This window comes from Oncorhynchus gorbuscha, linkage group LG18 (assembly GCF_021184085.1).
Source record: "Oncorhynchus gorbuscha isolate QuinsamMale2020 ecotype Even-year linkage group LG18, OgorEven_v1.0, whole genome shotgun sequence".
Taxonomy (NCBI): domain Eukaryota; kingdom Metazoa; phylum Chordata; class Actinopteri; order Salmoniformes; family Salmonidae; genus Oncorhynchus; species Oncorhynchus gorbuscha.
The window spans coordinates 48,913,858-48,938,444 of record NC_060190.1 but is presented as its reverse complement, the minus strand read 5'-3'; the positions used below and the strand labels follow the sequence as shown (position 1 = coordinate 48,938,444).

Sequence of the window (24,587 nt, the reverse complement as noted above, 5' to 3'; positions counted from 1 at the left end):
ACTTACTTTCTCGTGTTCTTATTTCACACACACACACACACACACACACACACACACACACACACACACACACACACACACACACACACACACACACACACACACACACACACACACACACACACACACACACACACACACACACACACACACACACACACACACACACACACACAATGCCAACTCATGTATCCCATTAGAACGTTTGAAAGTCTTACTGTAGTTATTTGTTAGTTACTGGTGTGTTTGGTGGTTGTGTCGTCCAGGCCTGGCGGTCGGACTGGACCCAGAGGGTTATGGGAACCCAGACTTCTGCTGGCTGTCCGTGTACGATACTCTGATCTGGAGCTTGGCAGGGCCCATCGCCATGGTGGTGTCTGTGAGTACATTCCACCTCCTCATCAGATCTCCAATACAGTGTATTGTATGATATTTACAGTACCAGTCAAGTTTGGACACACCTACTCATTAAATGTTTTATTTATTTGTTTGACTATTTTCTACATTGTAGAATAATGCAAAGCTGTCATCAAGGTGGCTACTTTGAAGAATCTCAAATATTTGTTTAACACTTTTTTTGGTTACTACATGATTCCATATGTGTTATTTCATAGTTTGATGTCTTCACTATTATTCTACAATGTAGCTTATTGTAAACAATAAAGAATAACTCTGGAATGAGTAGGTGTCTTAACTTTTGACTGGTACTGTATATACTAGTTATATAATAGTATGCCTTTATGTTATACAGTAATACATAGTTTAATTGTATTTTGTGTTTTCCAGATGAACATCTTCCTGTATATCCTGGCCTCCAGAGCATCCTGCTCCATGAGACACCACAGCTTTGAAAAGAAAGAGCCCCCTGTGTGAGTGTTCTGCCTGAATTAAAAACAACACACATTCTGTCATTAACATAAGCATGCTGTTGGACCCCAAGGGTACATGACTAAAGCACTTTAGAGAGTGCATTGTGTCATTGAATGGAGAGTGAAGCTGCCAATTCACTAAACTGTGGTTGTTGGCTCATGATGGATTGTAATAAAAGTGAAAAACATATTTCTATATCCTCTGAACTCACTTATCCTAATGTAACCTTTGTGATGTTCTCATCTTACCTGTGTCTTTCTGTCTGTCTGTGTCTAGCTCTGGGCTGAGGACGTCATGTGGGGTTCTCCTCCTGGTCACTGTCACGTGTCTGTTAGCTATACTCTCAGTCAACAGTGACATGATCATCTTCCACTACTTGTTTGCTGGATTCAACTGCCTTCAAGTAAACACTGTTTTTAGTTTAACTTAAACCAGGATTTAAAGACTTAGTCACTGGTTTGACTGTCAGTGTCCTTTTGCTCCATTGACATTATTTGGTCTGTCTCTTCCAGGGTCCCTTCATCTTCTTCTTCCGCATTGTGTTCAGCAAGGAGGCGAGGAACGCCATGCGCTACTGCTGCAGCCGCAAACGCCCGGATCACATGATCAAGTCCAAGCCCTCGGTAAATCTCTCGTACAGTATAGGGACGTCACCAGTCATCCAAGGCCTAGTACAGACATGCACAGCTGTAGGCCCCCCCCATCATCATCTTTATGCTTGGACTTATATTACTAAGGACATTAACTAAAGCACCAAACAAATAAAACAGAATACTACCTACTAACTTATACCTCTCCTATTTTCTTCCTCTCCTCCTCCTCCAGGCGTATAACTGTAACACCAGCTACATGGATGGCAGACTGTACCACCTGCCCTTTGGAGACTCCAGTGTCTCTCTGAACGACACCCTGCAGAGTGGCAAGAGCCAGCAGAGCTATGTCCCCTTTGTCCTCAGGTACGGTAAGCACAGAGGGAAACAACAGGCCCCATTGACACATGCTGTTTAGGTCCTCCTGCATCATTGTGCACTAGAAAAAGTTTTCTTTCCAGGTTAATTGAAAATGTGTGGGTTTTATGATGGTCATTGTTATGTACTGTAATACAGATAGAACACCCCTTTCAAAGCCACATACTAACTTACACTGAGGAGACCAGGGCTTTGTTTGTCCTGCTACAAGTCCTGTTGTGTTTTTCAGGGATGATGGTGGCCTGAATAATAGCCAGGTACACATCGCTCTGAACGAGCACGGCTCACTCTTCCATGAAACTAAAGAGCATTTGGATGGTAGGTCTCCCATTTGAATGTCATTAGGATCACTGTGACTGCCTTTTAGCAGCTTTGGTGCATAGCTCAAACACAGAGAGGCATACGGAGTATTCATTTCATATGGTCAATGTATGTATATCTCTACAACACTCATTTGTCATCATCTTAACTTGTGTGTGTGCAACAACAGATCACGACTCGGACTCGGACAGTGACCTGTCTCTGGAGGATGACCAGAGCGGATCGTACGCCTCCACACACTCCTCTGACAGCGAGGAGGAGGGGCCCTACCCACCAGATGAATGCTGGGAAAGCATGGCATCCAATGTGTCTAAGAGACCACACCCTCAGGGTATGACCTCGCATCTATAATACACCGAGTCACCAACTCTATACGACCTCACGCCTCTAATACCTCACTCTCAGTAGACCACACGCAGGTAGTATGTGAACACAGCCCCATGCAGTAACACTCTTGATAATACCGCTCACACACTTCTGCTTTAACAGTATACCACACCCAAACATCACACAAATACCAGACAACTCTTCAATAGAATACACCTACACTGTACACAATTGTCTGGGTTTAAATGAATCCACTTCTGAGCAGAACATGACTCTTACTTAAACATGTATAAATAACACCTGAATTACCCGATTCTGGTCTTGTGAGACAACAGCTTACACCACGATGTAATGCATCAAGCATTTAAGATGTAGTCTTAAAGTTGTCTGGGTGTTTGTCAGATAACAACCTGAGTAAGCTGTACTGGCCAGGGGAGTTTGTGACGACAGCTAGCAACAGTGAAGGCCTGGGGGGAGCAGGAAGGCTAAAAGTAGAGTCTCTGGGCAACCCTGAACTGGGCCAGACATGGGACCACCGAGGCATGCCAGACGACAGGCCAGGGGACAAGACAGAGGGCTATGGGAAGGACCATGTGATGCTGCTGCCCAGTCTGCCCAACCTTAGCGCACACCCACAGAAAGGTCAGCAACAAACCCTAACGTCAACCCTGCTGCAACATTCCACATGTTATTCCACTCTATATCTTTGTAGAGGTGGGATTTCCAGAACTTCAGAAATGTTTAGGATAGGATGTGTCTTTTCAAATGCAGGAATCCTGAAGAAGAAGCAGCTCTCCCCCATTGCGGAGAGAAATGGTATCAACCGCATCCATAACGAGCTATCAGAGAACGCTCTTGGCCACGCTTCCTCTCAGGGCTCCTCTTCCGGTGAGAGCCGAGGGGGCGGGGCCAAGCCCAGTTTACCAGATCAGCTGAATGGTGTTGCCATGAGCATCAAGGCGGGGACAGTGGACGGTGACTCATCAGGGTCAGAGTGAGTGTCATCACAACACCGAGCACCAAACATGACTCACGTCCAAACAGAATACACGGCTCTGTCTGAACACAACCCAGTGCAGATCACAATGTCATAGAATCCAAAGCAACAGCTCTTAGAAGTTAAGATATTTGTTAGTACTTGTTGCTTTGTGTTGTATACTACATGTCATATTTTCTGCACACCAGTCTACCAATTTGATGTCCCACTGAATGTGTCGTGCCCCCTTCACCATTGTGTGTAGTCTGTCCCCTGTTCTTCTTTGCCTATGTAGTGTTGATTTTAGCATGCTAGCTTGTTAAGTCAAATATATAGAGTACCGGTCACATTCTCATCGATGAGGTAAGATGTCAAGTAACTCCCATGATCAGGTGATTTTTATCATGTTGTGAACAAAAAACGGTTAGTTCCATAAACAGAGGGACTTGGTAAAAGCTACTTTTGATGAGTTAATACACACTGTTTGGAACCATTATATAAACTGCTAAATACAAGTGTCTTTAATAGAAGCAAAATCATTTTATGACCAGTGTCTACAGTGCAGAGTATTGTAGCTTACTAACCATCAATATCTGTCCTCTCTCTCTCTCCCTCCAAAAAACATAGATTCCTATTCTTTAATTTTATTCACTGAAGCACTTGATCCTAATTTGAAATCAGGATCGATCCTTCATCCCTTATAACCAAAATAATAATCCCATATAATTTGGTTATCACCTCTCACACTGTGTGTTCGTACGTGAATCATTCTCATTCATTGTTTTCTGTTCCTTCTGTTTTCCCCGTGTTGCGTAATGTTTGTCCCCCATCCACCCATTTTCCCAGCAGCCACCGCAACCCCTCCATATGAGCCGGCTGACGGAGGGGTGTGTCTTTGCAGGTCATAGAGCCTCGGCCCTCATCGCCATGCTTACTTTTCTCTGAGTAACAGGAGCTGATGTCTGAAAAACAGAGAGCGTTGGACTGTCCTCACCTGGAGATCCATGGAGTACCCTCTCTCCAACCCCAATTTTTTTTCTGAGTGCACGCGCGCATGAATGTGTGTCAAAACCTCAGGAGTCTCTGCAAGGGCCCAGGCTCACTGATGGAATGAGTCTCTCTTTGTAAATCATTGTTTACATACTTGAAGTGATGCACTTTTTAAAATAATTTACACTACCAGGCCAGGTGTGCTGGTAGTTACTGGAGAGGATTCATTTTTTTTTTTTTTTTTATGTTTCAAACTCTGGAGATTAAGAACAATGAAGTCCTCCTTTGGCTGGGTAATTTAGCTGTAAGATTTTAAAAGTTCAGGGAATTTCCTCAAGAAGCTTAACTAGTTTGTAATCTCAGAAAGGGTCACCTGTACAGTTGTTTTGTTCAAGGATTTAGTTATTCTACTGAGTTCCGTTTGAGTTTTGCTGTAGAGAGAACTCATTTCTCCACTCCGGTCTCAGGAAGCTGCCAGCCTGAGCTGGTGGACAGGAAGAGTCGGTACAAAATGTCTTTAGACTGAACAGGTCTCTGCAGAGGGATGAACAGCTCCACCCAAACCACTACACTGGAGGAAAGGACTCCTGTTGAAGTGTGGCTGGAGGCCATGGGGTCACGCCCCGTAATGGAAGCACTCTAAACAGTTTCTCTCACTACTGAAGGATGTTTAAAGGCAACAGCGACTAGTCAGCTGTCATAGACACTAGAGGTGAGAATGTCTGCCCTTCTCCACCATATTGCATTATCATTGGAGGAAAAGAGCCTGCGTGTCAAGAACTTTTGATATCTTTACTTTTGTGAATTTTTGTATAAATGCTCCTGTATTTGTCCAAGGGGATATGCTTTCATTTGAATCAGCGACTTTGTATTTTATAGATTAGATCGTTCCATTGTTTTTGTAAAATATGTGCTGTAATACTGATATGTATTCCAATTTTACTGTGAAGAGTTCTGTAAAAGGAAACACTAATACTTCATCTTCAATTGAATCATGTTGCATAAACTGTACACCTCTACATTCCCACTTATAAAAGCAGTTCAGGCAATTTGATGTGTATGAAAGAGAACCTGTTATTTTTCTATCAGCATGAAGTAACTGTTTGCACTGGTGCTCCCTAAAATGACATCTGAAAGCATTCATGATACTGTCAAGGTTAATTTCTGCATTGCCAATTGTTGAAAACACTATGATAAAGGTTAACATTTGAATCAGGCCTACAAATGAGTGCAACCATTCAGGTTCCTAGTGAATCAGTTTGTTTACTCAACTGAAGCACTAGATAGGGAGTAGCAACTTTTCCCCCATTAACTGGATTGTACAAACAGTTCGTCATAATTGGAGCGCAAAGCAATCAACTGCTTAAAACCAAGACCTGTAGTAGGTTACTGATGTGTCTTGTAGTTTTCTGTGAATTCACACATTCAATGTGGTATTGTTTTATTTCCGGGGAAATAGGCTAATAAGAGCATTCCATGGAGGTCACATATAGCCCAAGAATTTGTATCAAACTGTGTAGTAGAATGCTGAACTGCAACCAAAACACAATGTTAACTTGCACTGAGTATTTCCTCAATGGGCTGCAGCTCCCACATAATGCGAGGGGGACACATTGTTCCAATTACAGGACTAGAGCATAAATTTAGACTACACTAAGGTGGTCTTCACCCATGAAGTATACAAAAAAATATCCAGAGTCAAATAGCAAAAATTCCATGTCAGCATCTTCATAAATACAGCAGAATCCTATGTAAAGAGTGAAGCAAAAATTGATTATTTTGTCAAAATCATTTATTTTAAAAAAGTTGGAATTGCATAGATGCAGGAATTCAATTAATACAATCTAAAATATTTTTTTTAAACATTTCATATCTAGTAACAATTCTATAACCAAATAGCAATTAGCATGGAGGAAAGCATAGTGTACGCTAGACAGTTTGTACTATACAAATACACACGACATAAACATGTGGACATGTTTGTCCGGTTTCAGTTCATCTTAAATAGTGTATATTTAACTCCTTTAAAGGAAAAGGAAACTGTCTTGGTCATATCTTTTTTTTTTTCATTTTCTTTTCATAAATACAACAAATTACTTTTCTTTTGACCAAAATCCTTCGCAACAGTCTGGTCCGCTTGTGTCAGTTTGAGTCCTCCAGGCTGCTGCTTTTCTGATGCGAGCCACATTTACAAAGCCGTACCATGATGCTTTGCAGGCTGGGCTCTACGATGCCGAGCAGGGGCCTCTGGGAAGGGTCTCCATTCCAGCAGGCCTCCATCAGCTGCCAGCATTCCTCATCAAAGCTGGCCAACCGCTCGGGCCTCGCGCCTGAAAACATAGGCACAATTGAGGCCCTGGCAGCTCTCTAGCCCAATTCAGTCAACAGAAACTACACACTAAGTCCTGAATAAAATACAAGTGTTACAGCAAGCTGAAATCTTGATCATATCCAGTTAGTATTTTAGATATGGGTCTGCGCGAGCTTTAATTCTACATTACCTTTTTTAACGTTATTCCACAACTGGTCCTTGCTGGAGCATTTCTCAAAGGACTCTGGGAGTTTGACAGAGCCAGTGCAGAGATACCAGAACAGGATTCCAAAGGCATAGACATCCACAGAATTATCATACTTTCCTGAAGAAAGAGGTCAGACATGTAGTTAAATCAAAGAGCCTAGAATGAGAGGTGGTCTATGATGCAATACTATGACTGAGTAACAGGATATTTGACCTGTAAAGAGCTCTGGGGCCATGTGGATGGGGGTTCCTACGATGCTGCCAGACATCATGGCCTCTGGCTTACAGAAGCCCAGGTCTGTGATCTTGGCCCGGTTCTGCTTGTCCAACTGAGGGCCAGAGGAGTGGAACACATTAGGAACACTTGGCAAGATGTGTACAAGACGTGACATGTCAGGATCATAAATATTGGTTTCTCAAAGGATACACGAGGTCTTGCACATACAGAAATCAATTTGCGGCTAGCGCTAAGGAGGCACAAGTGTCAAACGGCACATTAGTTTGCAATTTCATCATGTAAAAACTGGTGCACTGGCATTTTACCTGTCTCACTTGCACTGAGGTGAGAGTGGTTGACATATGAAGTGTGTCTTTAACACATTCAAAACATAACAATTTCATTCAGCGCTAATGGGAAGTTAAGACCTGCTTTTTGCTGGTCTTAAAAGTAATAAAATTGATTTAGAGAACGGAAGCGCAGCCTGTCCAACCATGACGCGCAGTGCCCATGGAAAAGAGATACGCATTTTGTGTCGATGAATCTCGTATTTAGAAACAAACGATCGTTTCCTCTTCCCCCATTCCGTTTAATTTGATTAAAAACCAAGCTTAGCCTTAATCAAGGCTTGTTTAGCAGCATCACATAGGTGCTTCTTTAACCAGGCCATTAGCCAAGTAGCCTCTAAAGAAAAAGGGGTTTAAATGGTCTGAGAATGCTTTGAAATATGGTAGGTTTTTGTCCTCATGCTTTTTCACTATTAACACAAATAATTAATTTTGCTTGTTCGAGCATTTTATCCATCCCCATTTTCAAAGAGCACACCTCGTTCAATTACCAAAGACCTGTGCTCCAAACCCCCTAGAATGCTACATCAACAGCAGATGGGTAACGATACAATTGACAGGCGCAGAGTATTTTGTATAGACGTGTGAATGTGTGTAACATGTAACATAGTAAATCCGGGACAGTCAAATTAGTACATGTTGTTACATAAGATAGATGGTATAACACAAATGTCTAGCAACCCAAAGGTTAAACAACTTTAGCATTTAAACTAATTAGCAACTTTCCAATTACTTTTTAGCTACTTTGCAAAGAAAATTTTAGCTAACCCTTTAGCCAAACTTCTAAACTTAACCCCTAGCTTACTTAGCTAACGTTAGCTAGCAAATTTGTAACAATACAAATTATAATTGGTTGGACATCCACAAATTAATAGGTACCATAGGAAACGTAACATACTAAATACAGTGTTCCGGATTTACGTACAGAATAATGCGAAATGCTCTGAGACCATGTTGCACCACACTGCAATGGAAAAGAAGCGCTTCATGATATCATGCTTCTGACCCGATCCAATTTAGAAATAGTTGGTTTAAAAAGCAGACAGTTTTATAATCAAATTAAACAAAAAAACAAGATCAAACTTATTAGAAAGAACATGGCTCAAATGCAATTAAATGTTGTCTGCTATTTCTGGAGAAGTGAAAATATGATCTGGAAGATGGTTCCATTATGTTTATAAAACATTACATTTGCAAGCAGAAAACTGGTTAGTGAACATTCCCCCTTTCTATTTATGCTGGATCTTTATCCAGCTTGCGTGAAATGTTTGGATGTGCACAAACTCACTGGCCGACTTTGCTGATCACTGCCTTGAGGGAAAATGTACTTACTAATAAGACTGTGGTTGTCCCACCTAGCAATCTTAAGATAAATGCACTAACTACATCACTCTGGATAAGATTTCTGCTAAATTACTCAAATGTAAAACTGTATTCAGTCATAGCCTATTTAAAACAAGCTGTTATCAGAATTTGATTCGAATTATACACCGTCTTTTCCAGCCTTAATAGCTTAATAACTACGTTTGTCCAGACTGCAATTTACAGTATGCCTAGCCCCTAGATCAGTGAATGCTCTAGCCATTTACAGTATGCCTAGCCCCTAGATCAGTGAATGCTCTAGCCATTTACAGTATGCCTAGCCCCTAGATCAGTGAATGCTCTAGCCATTTACAGTATGCCTAGCCCCTAGATCAGTGAATGCTCTAGCCATTTACAGTATGCCTAGCCCCTAGATCAGTGAATGCTCTAGCCATTTACAGTATGTTTAGCCCCTAGCTCAGTGTGAATGATAGCCTGTTTAACAATGCATTTCCATATTGAAGCAATGCAATTAGAACATATGGACTGCTATAATGGACTAACATTGAGAACGCAATACATAAAAGACCGTAAATACACAATATGAAGCAACCACATATTTAGCCATGGAGCATGTTCTGAGGGGCCAAGCCTCGACACACCTACAACTTGTTTATTCATTAAAACCCAGCCCTTTCGTTCCACCGCCAAACATCATACTGTGTAAGCAGGGAGGGGCTATTCTTACATAACCAAGCAAGCAGCACAGCCGGAATATGAATGCTGAAATAATGGAGAGTTTCTACTGTGGCCAGTCAGCCATGACCACAGTTGAACTCAGTTCAACATTAGAACTACGTCTAAAATTAAATCAATGGAAACAATTGAAGTGATATGATTTGACAATGTGGTAAACAACACTAGTGTTACACATTCAGCATGATTAGAGAAAGCACCGTTAACCCTTACTCACTAGAACATTCTTTAGTTTAATGTCTCGGTGTAGAAGCCCCTGACCATGCAGGAAGCGAATGCCTTCCACCACGTCCAGAGCGATCCGGAGTCTCTCCTTTAGTGATAAACCAGCCTGGGAGAGAGGAAAAGGAGACACTGAGGCATGGGATCAGGCAGACCTGTGATAGAAGAGATAGAGTACATGGTAGATATGCGAGAGTCTGCTGGTTACCTTCAAGCCTGTGTAGAGGTCTCTGTGAAGCCTCTCCATTATGAGCAGCACAGCAATGCTGGAGCCCCCACCGTAAGTGTGGTCAATCACCGAGCCGTGGAGATCCACCAGACGCTCATGTTTAGGGAGGGACCTGCAGCCATACACAATAGAGTATCATATTATTACATCCTACCCTCGTGTAAGTGGAAATGTGGTTTCCTAATCTTTTTACAGTGCTCACTAACACACACACAACTTCCTTTCCAGCTGCATGTGTATGAAATTCTTCTGACAGCCACAGGGGGGCAGACCAGTCCCAGTTCCAACACTGAAATCTGGCCACATGAGAAGTTACTTCTCCATGACCTGCATTAGTGAGCTTTTAACTATGTTTTGAGGCCACAGTGATTGGTTAAATTTTATTTGTTTAGAAACTGAGTAAAACAAGCTTTTATATATATATATATATATAGGCTATTCACAATAGGCTCTTTGTGGGTCACTTTCCACAATGACATTTCCTTTCTGCATTAACTGTTTTAAAGTCACCATTGGCCTCATGGTGAAATCCCTGAGCGGTTTCCTTCCTCTAAGGCAACTTAGTTAGGAAGGACGCCTGTGTCTTTGTAGTGACTGGGTGTATTGATTCACCATCCAAAGTGTCATTAATTACTTCATGTTCAAAGGGATATTCAATGTGTGCTTTTAAAATTGTTTACCCATCTATCATTAGGTGCCCGTCTTGGCGAGGCATTGGAAAACCTCCCTGGTCTGTGTATGAAATTCACTGCTCGACTGAGGAACCTTACAGATAATTGTATGTGTGGTGTACAGAGATGAGGTAGTCATTCAAAAATCATATTAAAAACTATTATTACAATCCATGCAACTTGTGACTTAGGCACATTTCTAGCCCTGAACAGATTTAAGCTGGCCATAACAAAGGAGGAGCTGAATACTTAGAGTCAAGACATTTAAGTTTTCATTTGTAATTCATGTGTACAAATTTCAAAAAACATAATTCCACTTTGGCATTACAAGGCCAGTGACAAATGTCCCTATTTAATAATCAATTCAGGCTATAACACAAAATGCAGAAAATTACCTCCCATCCCTGCACATCAAATCAGTACAGGTACTCCATGAATATAGCCATGTTATTGTTATTAAATGTGTACTTATTCCTTGCGTCACTTTCTATTTTGTTATTGTATATTTTTCAACTCTCCATTGTTGGAAAAGGGCCCCTAGGTAAGCATTTCACTGTTAGTCGACATATTTTGTTTACAAAGCATGTGACATAAAATGTGATTTGATATAGCATTTTAACATAGTAAATATAGGCCTATTTGTCAAGCCTTTGCTAATATAGGCCTACTTACAGATGTGCATAGTATGCTTTGACCCTAATCAAAACGTATTTAAAAACTGTAAATAACAAAAAAGGTAGCTAGGTAGGTTGTAAGATTTATACTTAAAATGCAGCATTGCTGCATTATGTGCTAAAATGTTGTGCAGTTGTTTCCCCTTTGCATGGTGTTCTGTTGCAGGTTCTCTTTTGGTTATTCATTGTCGAGCTTTAAAAACAGAAGCCAGACTGCAACATTTTAGTAGCCTAGGAATATGGCGTGTCTGTTCACTTTCCCTCCTCCCCTCATGCTATAAATGGGATTTATAAGAACATGGATTAAATCTACATACAATACTCCATAATGACAAAGCAAAAACAAGTTATAAAGTTTGGCAAATTAATAAAAAACAAAAAGTGAAATATCACATTTACATAAGTATTCAGACCCTGTACGCAGTACCTGTTAAAGCACCTTTGGCGGAGAGTCCTCTTGGGTATGACGCGACAAGCTTGACACATCTGTATTTGGGTAGTTTCTCCCATTCTTCTCTGCGGATCTTCTCAAACTAGATGAGGAGCATCGCTGCACAGCTATTTTCAGGTCTCTCCAGAGACGTTTGACCGGGTTCAAGTCCGGGCTCTGACTGGGCCACTCAAGGACATTCAGAGACTTGTCCCAAAGCCACTCCTGCATTGTCTTGGCTGTGTGCTTAGGGTTGTTGTCCTGTTGGAACGTGAAACTTCGCCACCCAGTCTGAGGTCCCGAGTAAGTTTTCATCAAGGATCTCTCGGTACTTTACTCCGTTCATCTTTCCCTCGATCCAGACTAATCTCCCAGTCCCTGCCGCTGAAAAACATCCCCACAGCATGATGCTGCCACCACGCTTCACCGTAGGGATGGTGCCAGATTTCCTCTAGACGTGACGCTTGGCATTCAGACCAAAGAGTTCAATCTTGGTTTCATCAGACCAGATAATCTTGTTTCTCATGGTCAGAGTCCTTTAGGTGCCTTTTGGCAAACTCCAAGTGGGCTGTCGTGTGCCTTTTACTGAGCAGTGGCGTCCGCCTGGCCACTCTACCATAAAGGCCTGATTGGTGGAGTGCTGCAGAGATGGTTGTCCTTCTGCATTGTTTGCTGTTTGGGGTTTTAGGCTGGGTTTCTGTACAGCACTTTGAGATATCAGCTGATGTACGAAGGGCTATATAAATAAATTTGATTTGATTTGATTTTGATTTGATTCTCCCATCTTCAGAGGCACTCTAGAGCTCTATCAGAGTGACCATCAGGTTCTTTGTCACCTCCCTGACAAAGGCCCATTTCCCCCAATTGCTCAGGTTTGGGGGTTCCAAACTTCCTCCATTTAAGAATGATGGAGGTCACTGTTCTTGGGGAACGTCAATGCTGCAGACTTTTTTTGGTACCATTCCCAAGATCTGTACCTCGAAACAATCCTGTAAGCTTTATGGACAATTCCTTCGTCCCCATGGCTTGGTTTTTGCTCAAACATGCACTGTCAACTGTGGGACCTTATATAAAACAGGTGTGTGCCTTTCCAAATCATGTCCATGCAATTGAATTTACCATAGGTGGACTCCAATCAAGTTCTAGAAATATCTCAAGGATGATCAATGGAAACAAGATGCACCGGAGCTCAATTGCGAGTCTCATAGCAAAGGGTCGGAATGTCTGTTTAATAAAAACAATTTTTTAACTTCGCACTGTCATTATGTGGTATTGTGTGCAGATTGACTAGGATATATTTTTTTAATCCATTTTTAGAATAAGGCTGTAACGTAACAAAATGTGGAAAATGTCAAGGGGTCTGAATGCTTTCTGAATGCACAGTGTAGAATTCATATGCCGTGTATTGCATTGCAGTGAAGTGAATGGAGTAAGGAGTCACCAGCTCTGTATTAAACCCGGGTGGGGGCTCCCGAGTGGCACAGCGGTCTAAGGCACTGCATCTCAGTGCAAGAGGCATCACTGCAGTACAATTGGCCCAGCGTCGTTCAGGTTTGGCCAGGGTAGGCCGTCATTGTAAATAAGAATTTGTTCTTAACTGACTTGACTAGTTAAATAAAAAGGTTAAATAAAATAAAAACAAATTGCTCAGCAAAATCAATTAGTCTAAGTTTTGTACTCTGACTAAATCCAATTACATATATTTGTATTTTATTAAAACTGCATATCTTAACATATAGCCTACACAGCTTTCAACAAACCAATATTGGTGTAAACTTTCCAAATAAAAGCTGGTATAAATACAATAAGCCATATTAACAATGCACTTTTTTTTCTTTTTTTAAAAGATGGTTGCAATGCTGTTAAAAACAGGGTTTAACATGTCTTTGTAGGGGGGCCCTTATTTTGAAAAAGACGATCTGCAATCGTGCTGCCAGAAGAACGGTAATGGAGGTGTGTGTGGCAATGTACCAAGTATTGGTAACTGCATACTTTGAGTGTTTAAAAGTGGGAATTGCAAAAGAAGTGGGTTGATTAACAGCTGTGTGTGTGTAACATCAGTGGGTTGATCAACAGCTGTTTGTGTCAGTGGGTGGATCAACAGCTGTGTGTGTGTAACATCAGTGGGTTGATCAACAGCTGTGTGTGTAACATCAGTGGGTGGATCAACAGCAACTGGTGTAACATCCTGCACTCCATTATTGGTTAGACCGGCCATAGCCAGGTGCACCTCTGGTCAGCTTAATGTTTACATTGCAGGTTAAGAGAACTAACGGAGGAGGTTAGGATCATTAATGTGACAGGTTAGGAGAATGACATTGACATTTAGGAAAAGGCCTAGGCTTAGCTAAAATGAGTCTGCTAAATTAGCTGATTCACTTTCCATAAACCAACTTGTTGATCCTCCCACTTCTGTTGACACACCCACTTTCAAACACTCCAATGCACTGCCGTTTGGCATGCAGCACGTTGGCAGTGCATGCTGGGACTTGTAGCGCAGGGCACCACAGGCAGTATGGCAGCGGGCCAAAATTAATTGATAACCCAAATCTATGGGCGTGTCTGAGCAGATCACTTTTGTCAAGTGGTCACCACCTTACAAAGTGTGTTGCATTATGGGGATACAAATTGCCCAACTTGCACCTACACGACAACTATATTAACCGAAAACCATGTGATCAAAGGTCATGAAGTACTGACTGCAAATTTCTTCAACTTCATCACCTGCATTGTCAGAGGGTCTATTGTCAACCAATAATTAAGGTGTTTTTGTTTAACCCACTCGAACTTGACCAAAGACGTGACTGAAACAGGAACCAACTTTGCCGCGATTCATGTATACAGTGGTTATGTGCAATTAAATGTGATTTGAGACTCACCAATTGATAGTACGATGTACACACATGTACAGTTTGAGTGTGTGATATGGGGGTTGGAGACTTGTTAAATTCAATATTACAAAGAAAAACATTTAGAAACAATTGCAACACTGCCATGTGGCACTGAGCCTAGATGTTAGAAAACCACATCCGTGACTTTTTGATGTTGCAGATTCAACTCCCCCGAATTCACTCAACTTTTGTCTAGTTGGTAGCTTGCGCCTTACTCCTCAAATGAGCCCATAGCGTGTCCTAGAGGGTGTGGCGATTTATCCAGTACATGCGCTATACAAAGACCTGTCACCACCAATAAAGAAGAGTTTAGTTGATGACAAATGAGTCGCACCACTGTTGGTTATTGGAGGACTATTCTTCACTTGAGTAGAGACAAATTTCAATATTCTTTTTAACCTTTTTTAAAAAGTTTCTATTACTACCTCAGTTCTCAGTTTAAAGGCATGCTGTATTGAAATGCTAGGACAAAGTATGGTTGAAACTACAAACTAAAAGGGTATGGCTAAAATCCAGGTTGTCTTTAAATCCTTCCCTCTTTGCTGGCTGGGCCGTCTTACCTCGTGTAGTGAAACTCTAGAGCCAGATCGTTCCAGTGCTTGTCGTCGGGCGGTACCACAGACTTCAGAGCGCAGGGGTAGCGTCCCCCCCAGCTGTCACACAGATAGACCACTCCATACTGACCCCGGCCCAGCTCTCGGCCAAGCTTGGGCTTGCCTGCCAAAAAGACGAAGAAACAGAGATTGCTTTATTGTGATTGGCCTGTGAGAGAGGACAACCCTGGCAGTGTATACTATTTGAATTCTTCCACATTTTATTACGTTACAGCCTTATTCTAAAATTGTCAATCTACACAAAATACCCCATAATGACAAAGCAAAAACAGGTTTAGATATTTTTGCAAATGTATTAAAAATAAAACAAATAACCTTATTTACATAACTATTCAGACCCATTGAGACTCAAAATTGAGCTCAGATGCATCCTGTTTCCATTGATCATCCATGAGGTGTTTCTACAACATGATTGGAGTCCACCTGTGGTAAATTCATTTGATTGGACATGATTTGGAAAGGCACACACCTGTCTATATAAAAGGTCCCACAGTTGACAGTGCATGTCAGAGCAAAAACCAATCCATGAGGTCGAAGGAATTGTCTGTAGATCTGAGACAGAATTGTGTCAAGGCACAGATCTGGGGAAGGGTACCAAAACATTTCTGCAGCATTGAAGGTTCCCAAGTACACAGTGGCCTCCATCATTAAATGGAAGAAGTTTGGAATCATCAAGACTCTCCCTAGTGCTGGCTGCCCGGCCAAACTGAGCAATCCGGGGAGAAGGGCCTTGGTCAGGGAGCCAAGAACCCAATGGTCACTGACAGAGCTCTAGAGTTTCTGTGGAGATGGGAGAACCTTCCAGTAGGGCAACCATCTCTGCAGCAATCCACCAATCAGGCATTTATGGTAGAGTGGCCAGGCAGCAGCCACTCCTCAATAAAAAGGCACCTAAAAGACTCTCAGACCATGAGAAACATGATTCTCTGGTCTGATGAAACCAAGATTGAACTCTTTGGCCTGAATGCCAAGCGTCACGTCTGGAGTAACCTGAAACCTGGCACCATGCCTACAGTGAAGCATGGTGGTGTCAGCATCATGCTGTGGGGATGTTTTTCAGTGGCAGGCACTGGGAGACTAGTCAGGATCGAGGGAAAGATGAATGGAGCAAAGTACAGAGAAATCCTTGATGAAAACCTGCTCCAGAGCGCTCAGGACCTCAGACTGGTGCAAAGGTTCACCTTCCAACAGGAAAACGACCCTAAGCACACAGCCAAGACAACGCAGGAGTGGCTTTGGGACAAGTCTCTGAATGTCCTTGAATGGCCCAGCCAGAGCCCGGACTTAAACCCGATCAAACATCTCTGGAGAGACCTGAAAATAGCTGTGCAGCGACGCTCCCCATCTAACCTGACAGAGCTTGAGAGGATTTGCAGAGAAGAATGGGAGAAACTCCCCAAATACAGGTGTGCCAAGCTTGTAGCGTCATACCCAAGAAGATTCAAGGCAGTAATCGCTGCCAAAGCTTCTTTATCAAAGTATTGAATAAAGGGTCTGAATACTTATGTAAATGTGACAGTTTCTTAAACATTTGCAAACAATTCTAAAAACAAGGCTAGAATAAGAATAAGGCTGTAACGTAACAAAATGTGGAAAAAGTCATGGGGTCAATACTTTCCGAATGCACTGTGTGTGATATATATATACCACTCAATAAATAATGTTTTATGGTTTTCTACCAATTAAGTTCTGTTCAAACCAAGAGATGTTACAAAATAAGTCTGTATAAACTAAACAGTAACAGTAACAGTAACAGTAACAGTAACAGTAACATACATACATACATACATACATACATACATACATACATACATACATACATACATACATACATACACAGTGGGAAGAACAAGTATTTGATAGTGTTTCCTACTTACAAAGCATGTAGAGGTCTGTAACTTTTATCATAGGTACACTTAAACTGTGAGAGACGGAATCTAAAACAAACATCCAGAAAATAACATTGTATGATTTTTAAGTAATTAATTTGCATGACATAAGTATTTGATAGATCAGAAAAGCAGAACCTAATATTTGGTAGAAAAACCTGTTTGCAATTACAGAGATCATACATTTCCTGTAGTTCTTGACCAGGTTTGCACACACTGCAGCAGGGATTTTGGCCGACTCCTCCATACAGACCTTCTCCAGATCCTTCAGGTTTCGGGACTGTTGCTGGGCAATAGACTTTCAGCTCCCTCCAAAGATTTTCTATTGGGTTCAGGTCTGGAGATTGGCTAGGCCACTCCAGGACCTTGAGATGCTTCTTACGGAGCCACTCCTTAGTTGCCCTGACTGTGTGTTTCGGGTCGTTGTCATGCTGGAAGACCCATTATTTGACTGTTAAGTTTTGCTATTCAGCGGTTGCTGACAAATGATCCCGCGACAGGGATGGTAGCGTCAAGAAGTTAATGAAAAACGTCTGTGAGAGCCGGAATTCTTACTGGTTGGTAGGTGATCAAATACTTATGTCATGCAATAAAATGCAAATTAATTACTTAAAAATCATACAATGTGATTTTCTGGATTTTTGTTTTAGATTCAGTCTCTCAGTTGAAGTGTACCCATGATTAAAAAATACAGACCTCTACAAGCTTTTTAAGTAGGAAAATCTGCAAAATCGGCAGTGTATCAAATACTTGTTCTCCCCACTGTATATACACACAGTGTACAAAACATTAGGAACACCTTACTAGTATTGATTTGCACCCCCTGTTGCCCTAATAACAATCTACATTTTTTGGGGCATGGACTAAGGTGTCGAAAGTGTTCCACAAGGATGATGGCCAATGCTTTCCACATTTTTGCCAAGTTGGCTGCCTGGATGTCCATTGGGTGCTTGATTACACATGGGAAACTGTTGAATGTAATAAACCCAGCAGCTAGTGGCAGGGGACTTTAATGCAGGAAAACTCAAATCTGTTCTACCAGCATGTTAATGTGCAACTAGAAGGGGGAAAACTCCACACAGAGACACGTACAAAGCTCTCCCTCGCCCTCAACCTGGCAAATCTGACCATAATTCTATCCTCCTGATTCCTGCTTACAAAAACTAAAGCAGGAAGCACAAGTGACTTCGTCAATAAGAAAGTGGTCAGAAAGCAGATTCTAAGCTACAGGACTGTTTTGCTAGCACAGACTGGAATATGTTCCGGGATTCTTCCCATGGCATTGAGGAGTACACCACGTCAGTGACTGGATTCATCAAAAAGTGCATCGATGACGTCGTCCCCACAGTGACTGTACGTACATACCCCCACCAGAAGCCATGGATTACAGGCAACATCCGCACTGAGCTAAAGGGGAGCACCTCAGTACCTCCAGGCTCTGATCAGGCCCTACACCCAAACAAGGGCACTGCGTTCATCCACCTCTGGCCTGCTCGCCTCCCTACCACTGAGGAAGTACAGCTCCCGCTCAGCCCAGTCAAAACTGTTCGCTGCTCTGGCCCCCCAATGGTGGAACAAACTCCCTCACGACGCCAGGACAGCGGAGTCAATCACCACCTTCCGGAGACACCTGAAACCCCACCTCTTTAAGGAATACCTAGGATAGGATAAGTATTCCCTCTCACCCCCCCCTTTAAGATTTAGATGCACTATTGTAAAGTGACTGTTCCACTGGATGTCATAAGGTGAATGCACCAATTTGTAAGTCGCTCTGGATAAGAGCGTCTGCTAAATGACTTAAATGTAAATGTAAATGAGAGCTGCCGCATTCAAGGAGCGGGACTCTAACCCAGAAGCTTATAAGAAATCCCGCTATGCCCTCTGACAAACCATCAAACAGGCAAAGCATCAATACAGAACTACACCGGCTGCGACGCTCGTCGGATGTGACAACAACCCAGCAGCAGGACCGCTACCTCCGCCTTTGTGCAAGGAGGAGCACTGCCAGAGCCCTGCAAAATGACCTCCAGCAGGCCACAAATGTGCATGTGTCTGCTCAAACAGTCAGAAACAGACTCCATGAGGGTGGTATGAGGGCCCGACGTCCACAGGTGGGCGTTGTGTTTACAGCCCAACACAGTGCAGGACGTTTGGCATTTGCCAGAGAACACCAAGATTGGAAAATTCGCCACTGGCGCCCTGTGCTCTTCACAGATGAAAGCAGGTTCACACTGAGCACGCGACAGAGTCTGGAGACGCCGTGGAGAACGTTCTGCTGCCTGCAACATCCTCCAGCATGACCGGTTTGGCAGTGGGTCAGTCATGGTGTGGGGTGGCATTTCTTTGGGGGGCCGCACAGCCCTCCATGTGCTCGCCAGAGGTAGCCTGACTGCCATTAGGTACCGAGATGAGATCCTCAGACCGCTTGTGAGACCATATGCTGGTGCAGTTGGCCCTGGGTTCCTCCTAATGCAAGACAATGCTAGACCTCATGTGGCTGGAGTGTGTCAGCAGTTCCTGCAAGGGAAAGGCATTGATGCTATGGACTGGCCCGCCCGTTCCCCAGACCTGAATCCAATTGAGCACATCTGGGACATCATGTCTCGCTCCATCCACCAATGCCACGTTTCACCACAGACTGTTCAGGAGTTGGCGGATGCTTTAGTCCAGGTCTGGGAGGAGATCCTGCAGGAGACCATCCACCACCTCATCAGGAGCATGCCCAGGTGTTATAGGGAGGTCATACAGGCATGTGGAGGCACACACACACACACACACACACACACTACTGAGCCTCATTTTGACTTGTTTTAAGGACATTACATCAAAGTTGGATCAGCCTGTAGTGTGGTTTTCCACTTTAATTTTGAGTGTGACTCCAAATCCAGACCTCCATGGGTTGATAAATTTGATTTCCATTGATAATTTTTGTGTGATTTTGTTGTCAGCACATTCAACTATGTAAAGAAAAAAGTATTTAATAATATTTCATTCATTCAGATCTAGGATATGTTATTTTAGTGTTCCCTTTAGTTTTTTTGAGCAGTGTATTAGACGACAAAGGGAGACACGAGCCAACCAGATGAGCTAAATTACTTCAATACTCGCGTCGAGGCAAGTAAAACTCAAGCGTGAATGAGAGCGTCAGCTGTTCTGTACGACTGTGATCACGCTCGCCGTAGCCGATGTCAGTACGACCTTTAAACAGGTCAACAGGGTCAGGAGTACCAAGATGTGTACTCCGAGCAACCAACTGGCAAGTGTCTTCACTGACATTTTCAAACTCTCCATGACCGAGTCTAATACCAACATGTTTCAAGCAGACCATAGTTCCGGTGCCCAAGAACAAAGGTAACCTGCCTAAATGACTACCGACCTGTAGCCATGAAGTGCTTTGAAAAGCTGGTTATGGTTCACATTAACACCATCATCCCAGAAAGCCTAGACACATTCACTCCAATTTGCATACCGCCCCAACAGTTCCACAGATTGTACAATCTCTGTTGCACTCCACACTGCCCCTTTTCCACCTGGACAAAAGGAACACCTATGTGAGAATGCTATTCATTGACTACAGCTCAGCATTCAACACCATAGTGCCCTCAAAGCTCATCAATAAGCTAAGGACCCTGGGATAAAACACCTCCCTCTGCAACTGGATCCTGCACTTTCTGACGGGCCGCCACCAGGTGGTAAGGGTAGGTAACAACAGATCCGCCATGCTGATCCTCAACACGGGGTCCCTTCAGGGGTGCGTGCTCAGTCCCCTCCTGTACTCCCTGTTCACTAAAATCAAATTTTATTGGTCACATGCACATGGTTTGCATATGTTAATGCAAATGTAGCTAAATGGTAGTACTTCTAGTTCCGACAGTGCAGTAATATCTAACAATTCCACAAAATCTAGCTAATACAAACACATTTAAGTAAAGGGATGGAATAAGAATATGTACATAAATATATGGATGCGCGATGACCGAGAGGCATCAGCAAGATGCAATAGATGGTATAGAATACAGTATATAGAGTGCCTTGCGAAAGTATTTGGCCCCCTTGAACTTTGCGACCTTTTGCCACATTTCAGGCTTCAAACATAAAGATATAAAACTGTATTTTTTTGTGAAGAATCAACAACAAGTGGGACACAATCATGAAGTGGAACAACATTTATTGGATATTTCAAACTTTTTTAACAAAAACTGAAAAAGTGGGCGTGCAAAATGATTCAGCCCCTTTACTTTCAGTGCAGCAAACTCTCTCCAGAAGTTCAGTGAGGATCTCTGAATGATCCAATGTTGACCTAAATGACTAATGATGATAAATACAATCCACCTGTGTGTAATCAAGTCTCCGTATAAATGCACCTGCACTGTGATAGTCTGAGGTCCGTTAAAAGCGCAGAGAGCATCATGAAGAACAAGGAATACACCAGGCAGGTCCGAGATACTGTTGTGAAGAAGTTTAAAGCCGGATTTGGATACAAAAAGATTTCCCAAGCTTTAAACATCCCAAGGAGCACTGTGCAAGCGATAATATTGAAATGGAAGGAGTATCGGACCACTGCAAATCTACCGAGACCTGGCCATCCCTCTAAACTTTCAGCTCATACAAGGAGAAGACTGATCAGAGATGCAGCCAAGAGACCCATGATCACTCTGGATGAACTGCAGAGATCTACACCTGAGGTGGGAGACTCTGTCCATAGGACAACAATCAGTCGTATATTGCACAAATCTGGCCTTTATGGAAGAGTGGCAAGAAGAAAGCCATTTCTTAAAGATATCCATAAAAAGTGTTGTTTAAAGTTTGCCACGAGCCACCTGGGAGACACACCAAACATGTGGAAGGTGCTCTGGTCAGATGAAACCAAAATTGAACTTTTTTGGCAACAATGCAAAACGTTATGTTTGGCGTAAAAGCAACACAGCTCATCACCCTGAACACATCATCCCCACTGTCAAACATGGTGGTGGCAGCATCATGGTTTGGGCCGGCTTTTCTTCAGCAGGGACAGGGAAGATGGTTCAAATTGATGGGAAGATGGATGGAGCCAAATACAGGACCATTCTGGAAGAAAACCTGATGGAGTCTGCAAAAGACCTGAGACTGGGACGGAGATTTGTCTTCCAACAAGACAATGATCCAAAACATAAAGCAAAATCTACAATGGAATGGTTCAAAAATAAACATATCCAGGTGTTAGAATGGCCAAGTCAAAGTCCAGACCTGAATCCAATCGAGAATCTGTGGAAAGAACTGAAAACTGCTGTTCACAAATGCTCTCCATCCAACCTCACTGAGCTCGAGCTGTTTTGCAAGGAGGAATGGGAAAAAATGTCTCTCGATGTGCAAAACTGATAGAGACATACCCCAAGCGATTTACAGCTGTAATCGCAGCAAAAGGTGGCGCTACAAAGTATTAACTTAAGGGGGCTGAATAATTTAGCACGCCCAATTTTTCAGTTTTTGATTTGTTAAAAAAGTTTGAAATATCCAATAAATGTCGTTCCACTTCATGATTGTGTCCTGTCCCACTTGTTGTTGATTCTTCACAAAAAAATACAGTTGTATATCTTTATGTTTGAAGCCTGAAATGTGGCAAAAGGTCACAAAGTTCAAGGGGGCAGAATACTTTCGCAAGGCACTGTACCTATGAGTTGAGTAATGCAAGATATGTAAACATTATTAAAATGGCGTTAAAGTGACTAGTGATCTATTTATTAAAGTGGCCAATGATTTCGAGTCTATGTTGGCAGCCGCTTTTTTGTGGCTGTATAACAGTCTGATGGCCTTGAGATAGAAGCTGTTTTTCAGTCTCTCAGTCCCAGCTTTGATGCACCTGAACTGACCTCACTTTCTGGATGGTAGCGGGGTGAACCAGTCTATTGCATGGCCAGGCACGACTCCAACACCATCATTAAGTTTGCGGATGACAACAGTGGTAGGCCTGATCACCAACAATGACGAGACAGCCTATAGGGAGGTCAGAGACCTGGCCGTGTGGTGCCAGGACAACATCTCAACAGAGGGTAGTGCATACAGCCCAGTACATCTCATTCAAAGATGCTTTGTCTTTGTTTTGTCCCGTCCTGTGTATATTGTTTTCTTCATATATATTTTTAATGTCAATTTCCATCTACGGACTGAACATACTCTCCTGCAACCTGCCTCACCCAATGTGGTATGAATCTGCTATTTGTTATACTTTAGAACCGGAATCTCCATCTGAAGCAAGCCAGCTAACTAGCTACTAGTCAGTTAGCCACTGCTAGCGGTCATCACTGTGAACTGTGCCATCAGCCAGCCTCAGCCCAACAAATTCCTGCCAATCTGCACAGCACGATATCAACCCAGAACATATCGGACTGCTTTATCTCTAGCACATCTCCGGATTCCTCCGTAAGCTCAAACTTTACACCGGATCGTCCCAGCTAGCTAGCTGCTGTCCGAGTGGCTACTCCTGGATAACTGTCCCGAAGCAAACACCAGTTAGCCTGGAGCTAGTCTCAAGCTAGGCCCACCTCCCGGCTAGCCGAGGAGATCCATCAGACAATTCCTGGGCTTCAATACCTCTTTTGCCAATTGGCCTGGACCCTTTGCTGCCGGCACGAAGCCCCGCCGATCCATCACGACTGGTCTGCCAACGTAACCGTCCGAGGGGGTTTCAACAGGCTCTGCCGTTGGGACGTCCCCCTGAGGCCTATCTGCTAGCCCCGGCCTGCTAGCTGTCTGAAACACCGTGTTTCCAGCTTGCCTAGCTACTCATTAGACCCTATGATCACTTGGCATATTGACATTAGGGAGAGGTATGTGTTGCCTTAGTGATTTGTCTTATTTCACTGTAGATCCTCCAGCCCTACTCAATATGCCTTAGCTAGCCCTTTTGTTCCAACCCCCACACATGCGGTGACATCACCGGGTTTAAATGGTGCCTCTTGAGACAAACTCGTCACTCAATGTCTAGGTTAACCTCCACTGTACTCACAATCTACCATACCCTTGTCTGTACATTATGCCTAGAATCTATTCTTCCGCACACAGAAATCTGCTCCTTTTACGCTCTGTTCCGAACACACTGGAAGACCAGTTCTTATAGCCTTTAGCCTTTCCCTTATCCTACTCCTCCTCTGGTGATGTCGAGGCTAACCCAGGCCCTGCAGCCCCCAGCATCACTCCCATTCACCAGGCACTCATTTGTTAACTTCAGTAACCGTAAAAGCCTTGGTTTCATGCATGAAGCCTCCTCCCTACATTTGTTTTATTCACTGCTTTAGCACACTCCGCCAACCCGGATGTCCTAGTAGTGTCTGAATCCTGGCTCAGGAATGCAAACAGTGTACCTATTCTCTCCGCAAGGCAATCAAACAAGCTAAGA

The 24,587-nt window shown here is 43.0% G+C and overlaps 2 protein-coding genes across 8 annotated transcripts in view; one reads left to right on the top strand and one right to left on the bottom strand.

Moving 5' to 3' along the window:
• The window catches only part of celsr2 (cadherin, EGF LAG seven-pass G-type receptor 2), an 87,033-nt gene extending 81,732 nt beyond the window's left edge, over nt 1–5,301 (top strand). The window contains exons 25-34 of one of the 4 annotated variants that reach the window (XM_046312499.1): nt 267–379; nt 787–869; nt 1,147–1,273; nt 1,383–1,493; nt 1,696–1,826; nt 2,068–2,156; nt 2,329–2,490; nt 2,889–3,128; nt 3,258–3,480; nt 4,364–5,301. In XM_046312499.1, the coding sequence (XP_046168455.1) occupies nt 267–379; nt 787–869; nt 1,147–1,273; nt 1,383–1,493; nt 1,696–1,826; nt 2,068–2,156; nt 2,329–2,490; nt 2,889–3,128; nt 3,258–3,480; nt 4,364–4,370 (1,286 nt within the window). In that variant the 3' untranslated portion in view covers nt 4,371–5,301. Of the gene's footprint in view, nt 1–266; nt 380–786; nt 870–1,146; nt 1,274–1,382; nt 1,494–1,695; nt 1,827–2,067; nt 2,157–2,328; nt 2,491–2,888; nt 3,129–3,257; nt 3,485–4,308 lie in introns of those variants that run through there. The other 3 variants (XM_046312497.1, XM_046312498.1, XM_046312500.1) reach the window with 3 other exon arrangements.
• A 910-nt stretch (nt 5,302–6,211) lies between these two features.
• dstyk (dual serine/threonine and tyrosine protein kinase) overlaps nt 6,212–24,587 on the bottom strand; it is a 50,087-nt gene continuing 31,711 nt past the window's right edge. For 3 of the 4 annotated variants that reach the window (XM_046312501.1, XM_046312504.1, XM_046312502.1), the window contains 6 exons: nt 15,270–15,426; nt 10,023–10,155; nt 9,810–9,923; nt 7,185–7,299; nt 6,954–7,088; nt 6,212–6,782 (listed from right to left, as the gene is read on the bottom strand). In XM_046312501.1, the coding sequence (XP_046168457.1) occupies nt 6,595–6,782; nt 6,954–7,088; nt 7,185–7,299; nt 9,810–9,923; nt 10,023–10,155; nt 15,270–15,426 (842 nt within the window). In that variant the 3' untranslated portion in view covers nt 6,212–6,594. Of the gene's footprint in view, nt 6,783–6,953; nt 7,089–7,184; nt 7,300–9,809; nt 9,947–10,022; nt 10,156–15,269; nt 15,427–24,587 lie in introns of those variants that run through there. The other variant, XR_006833280.1, reaches the window with a different exon arrangement.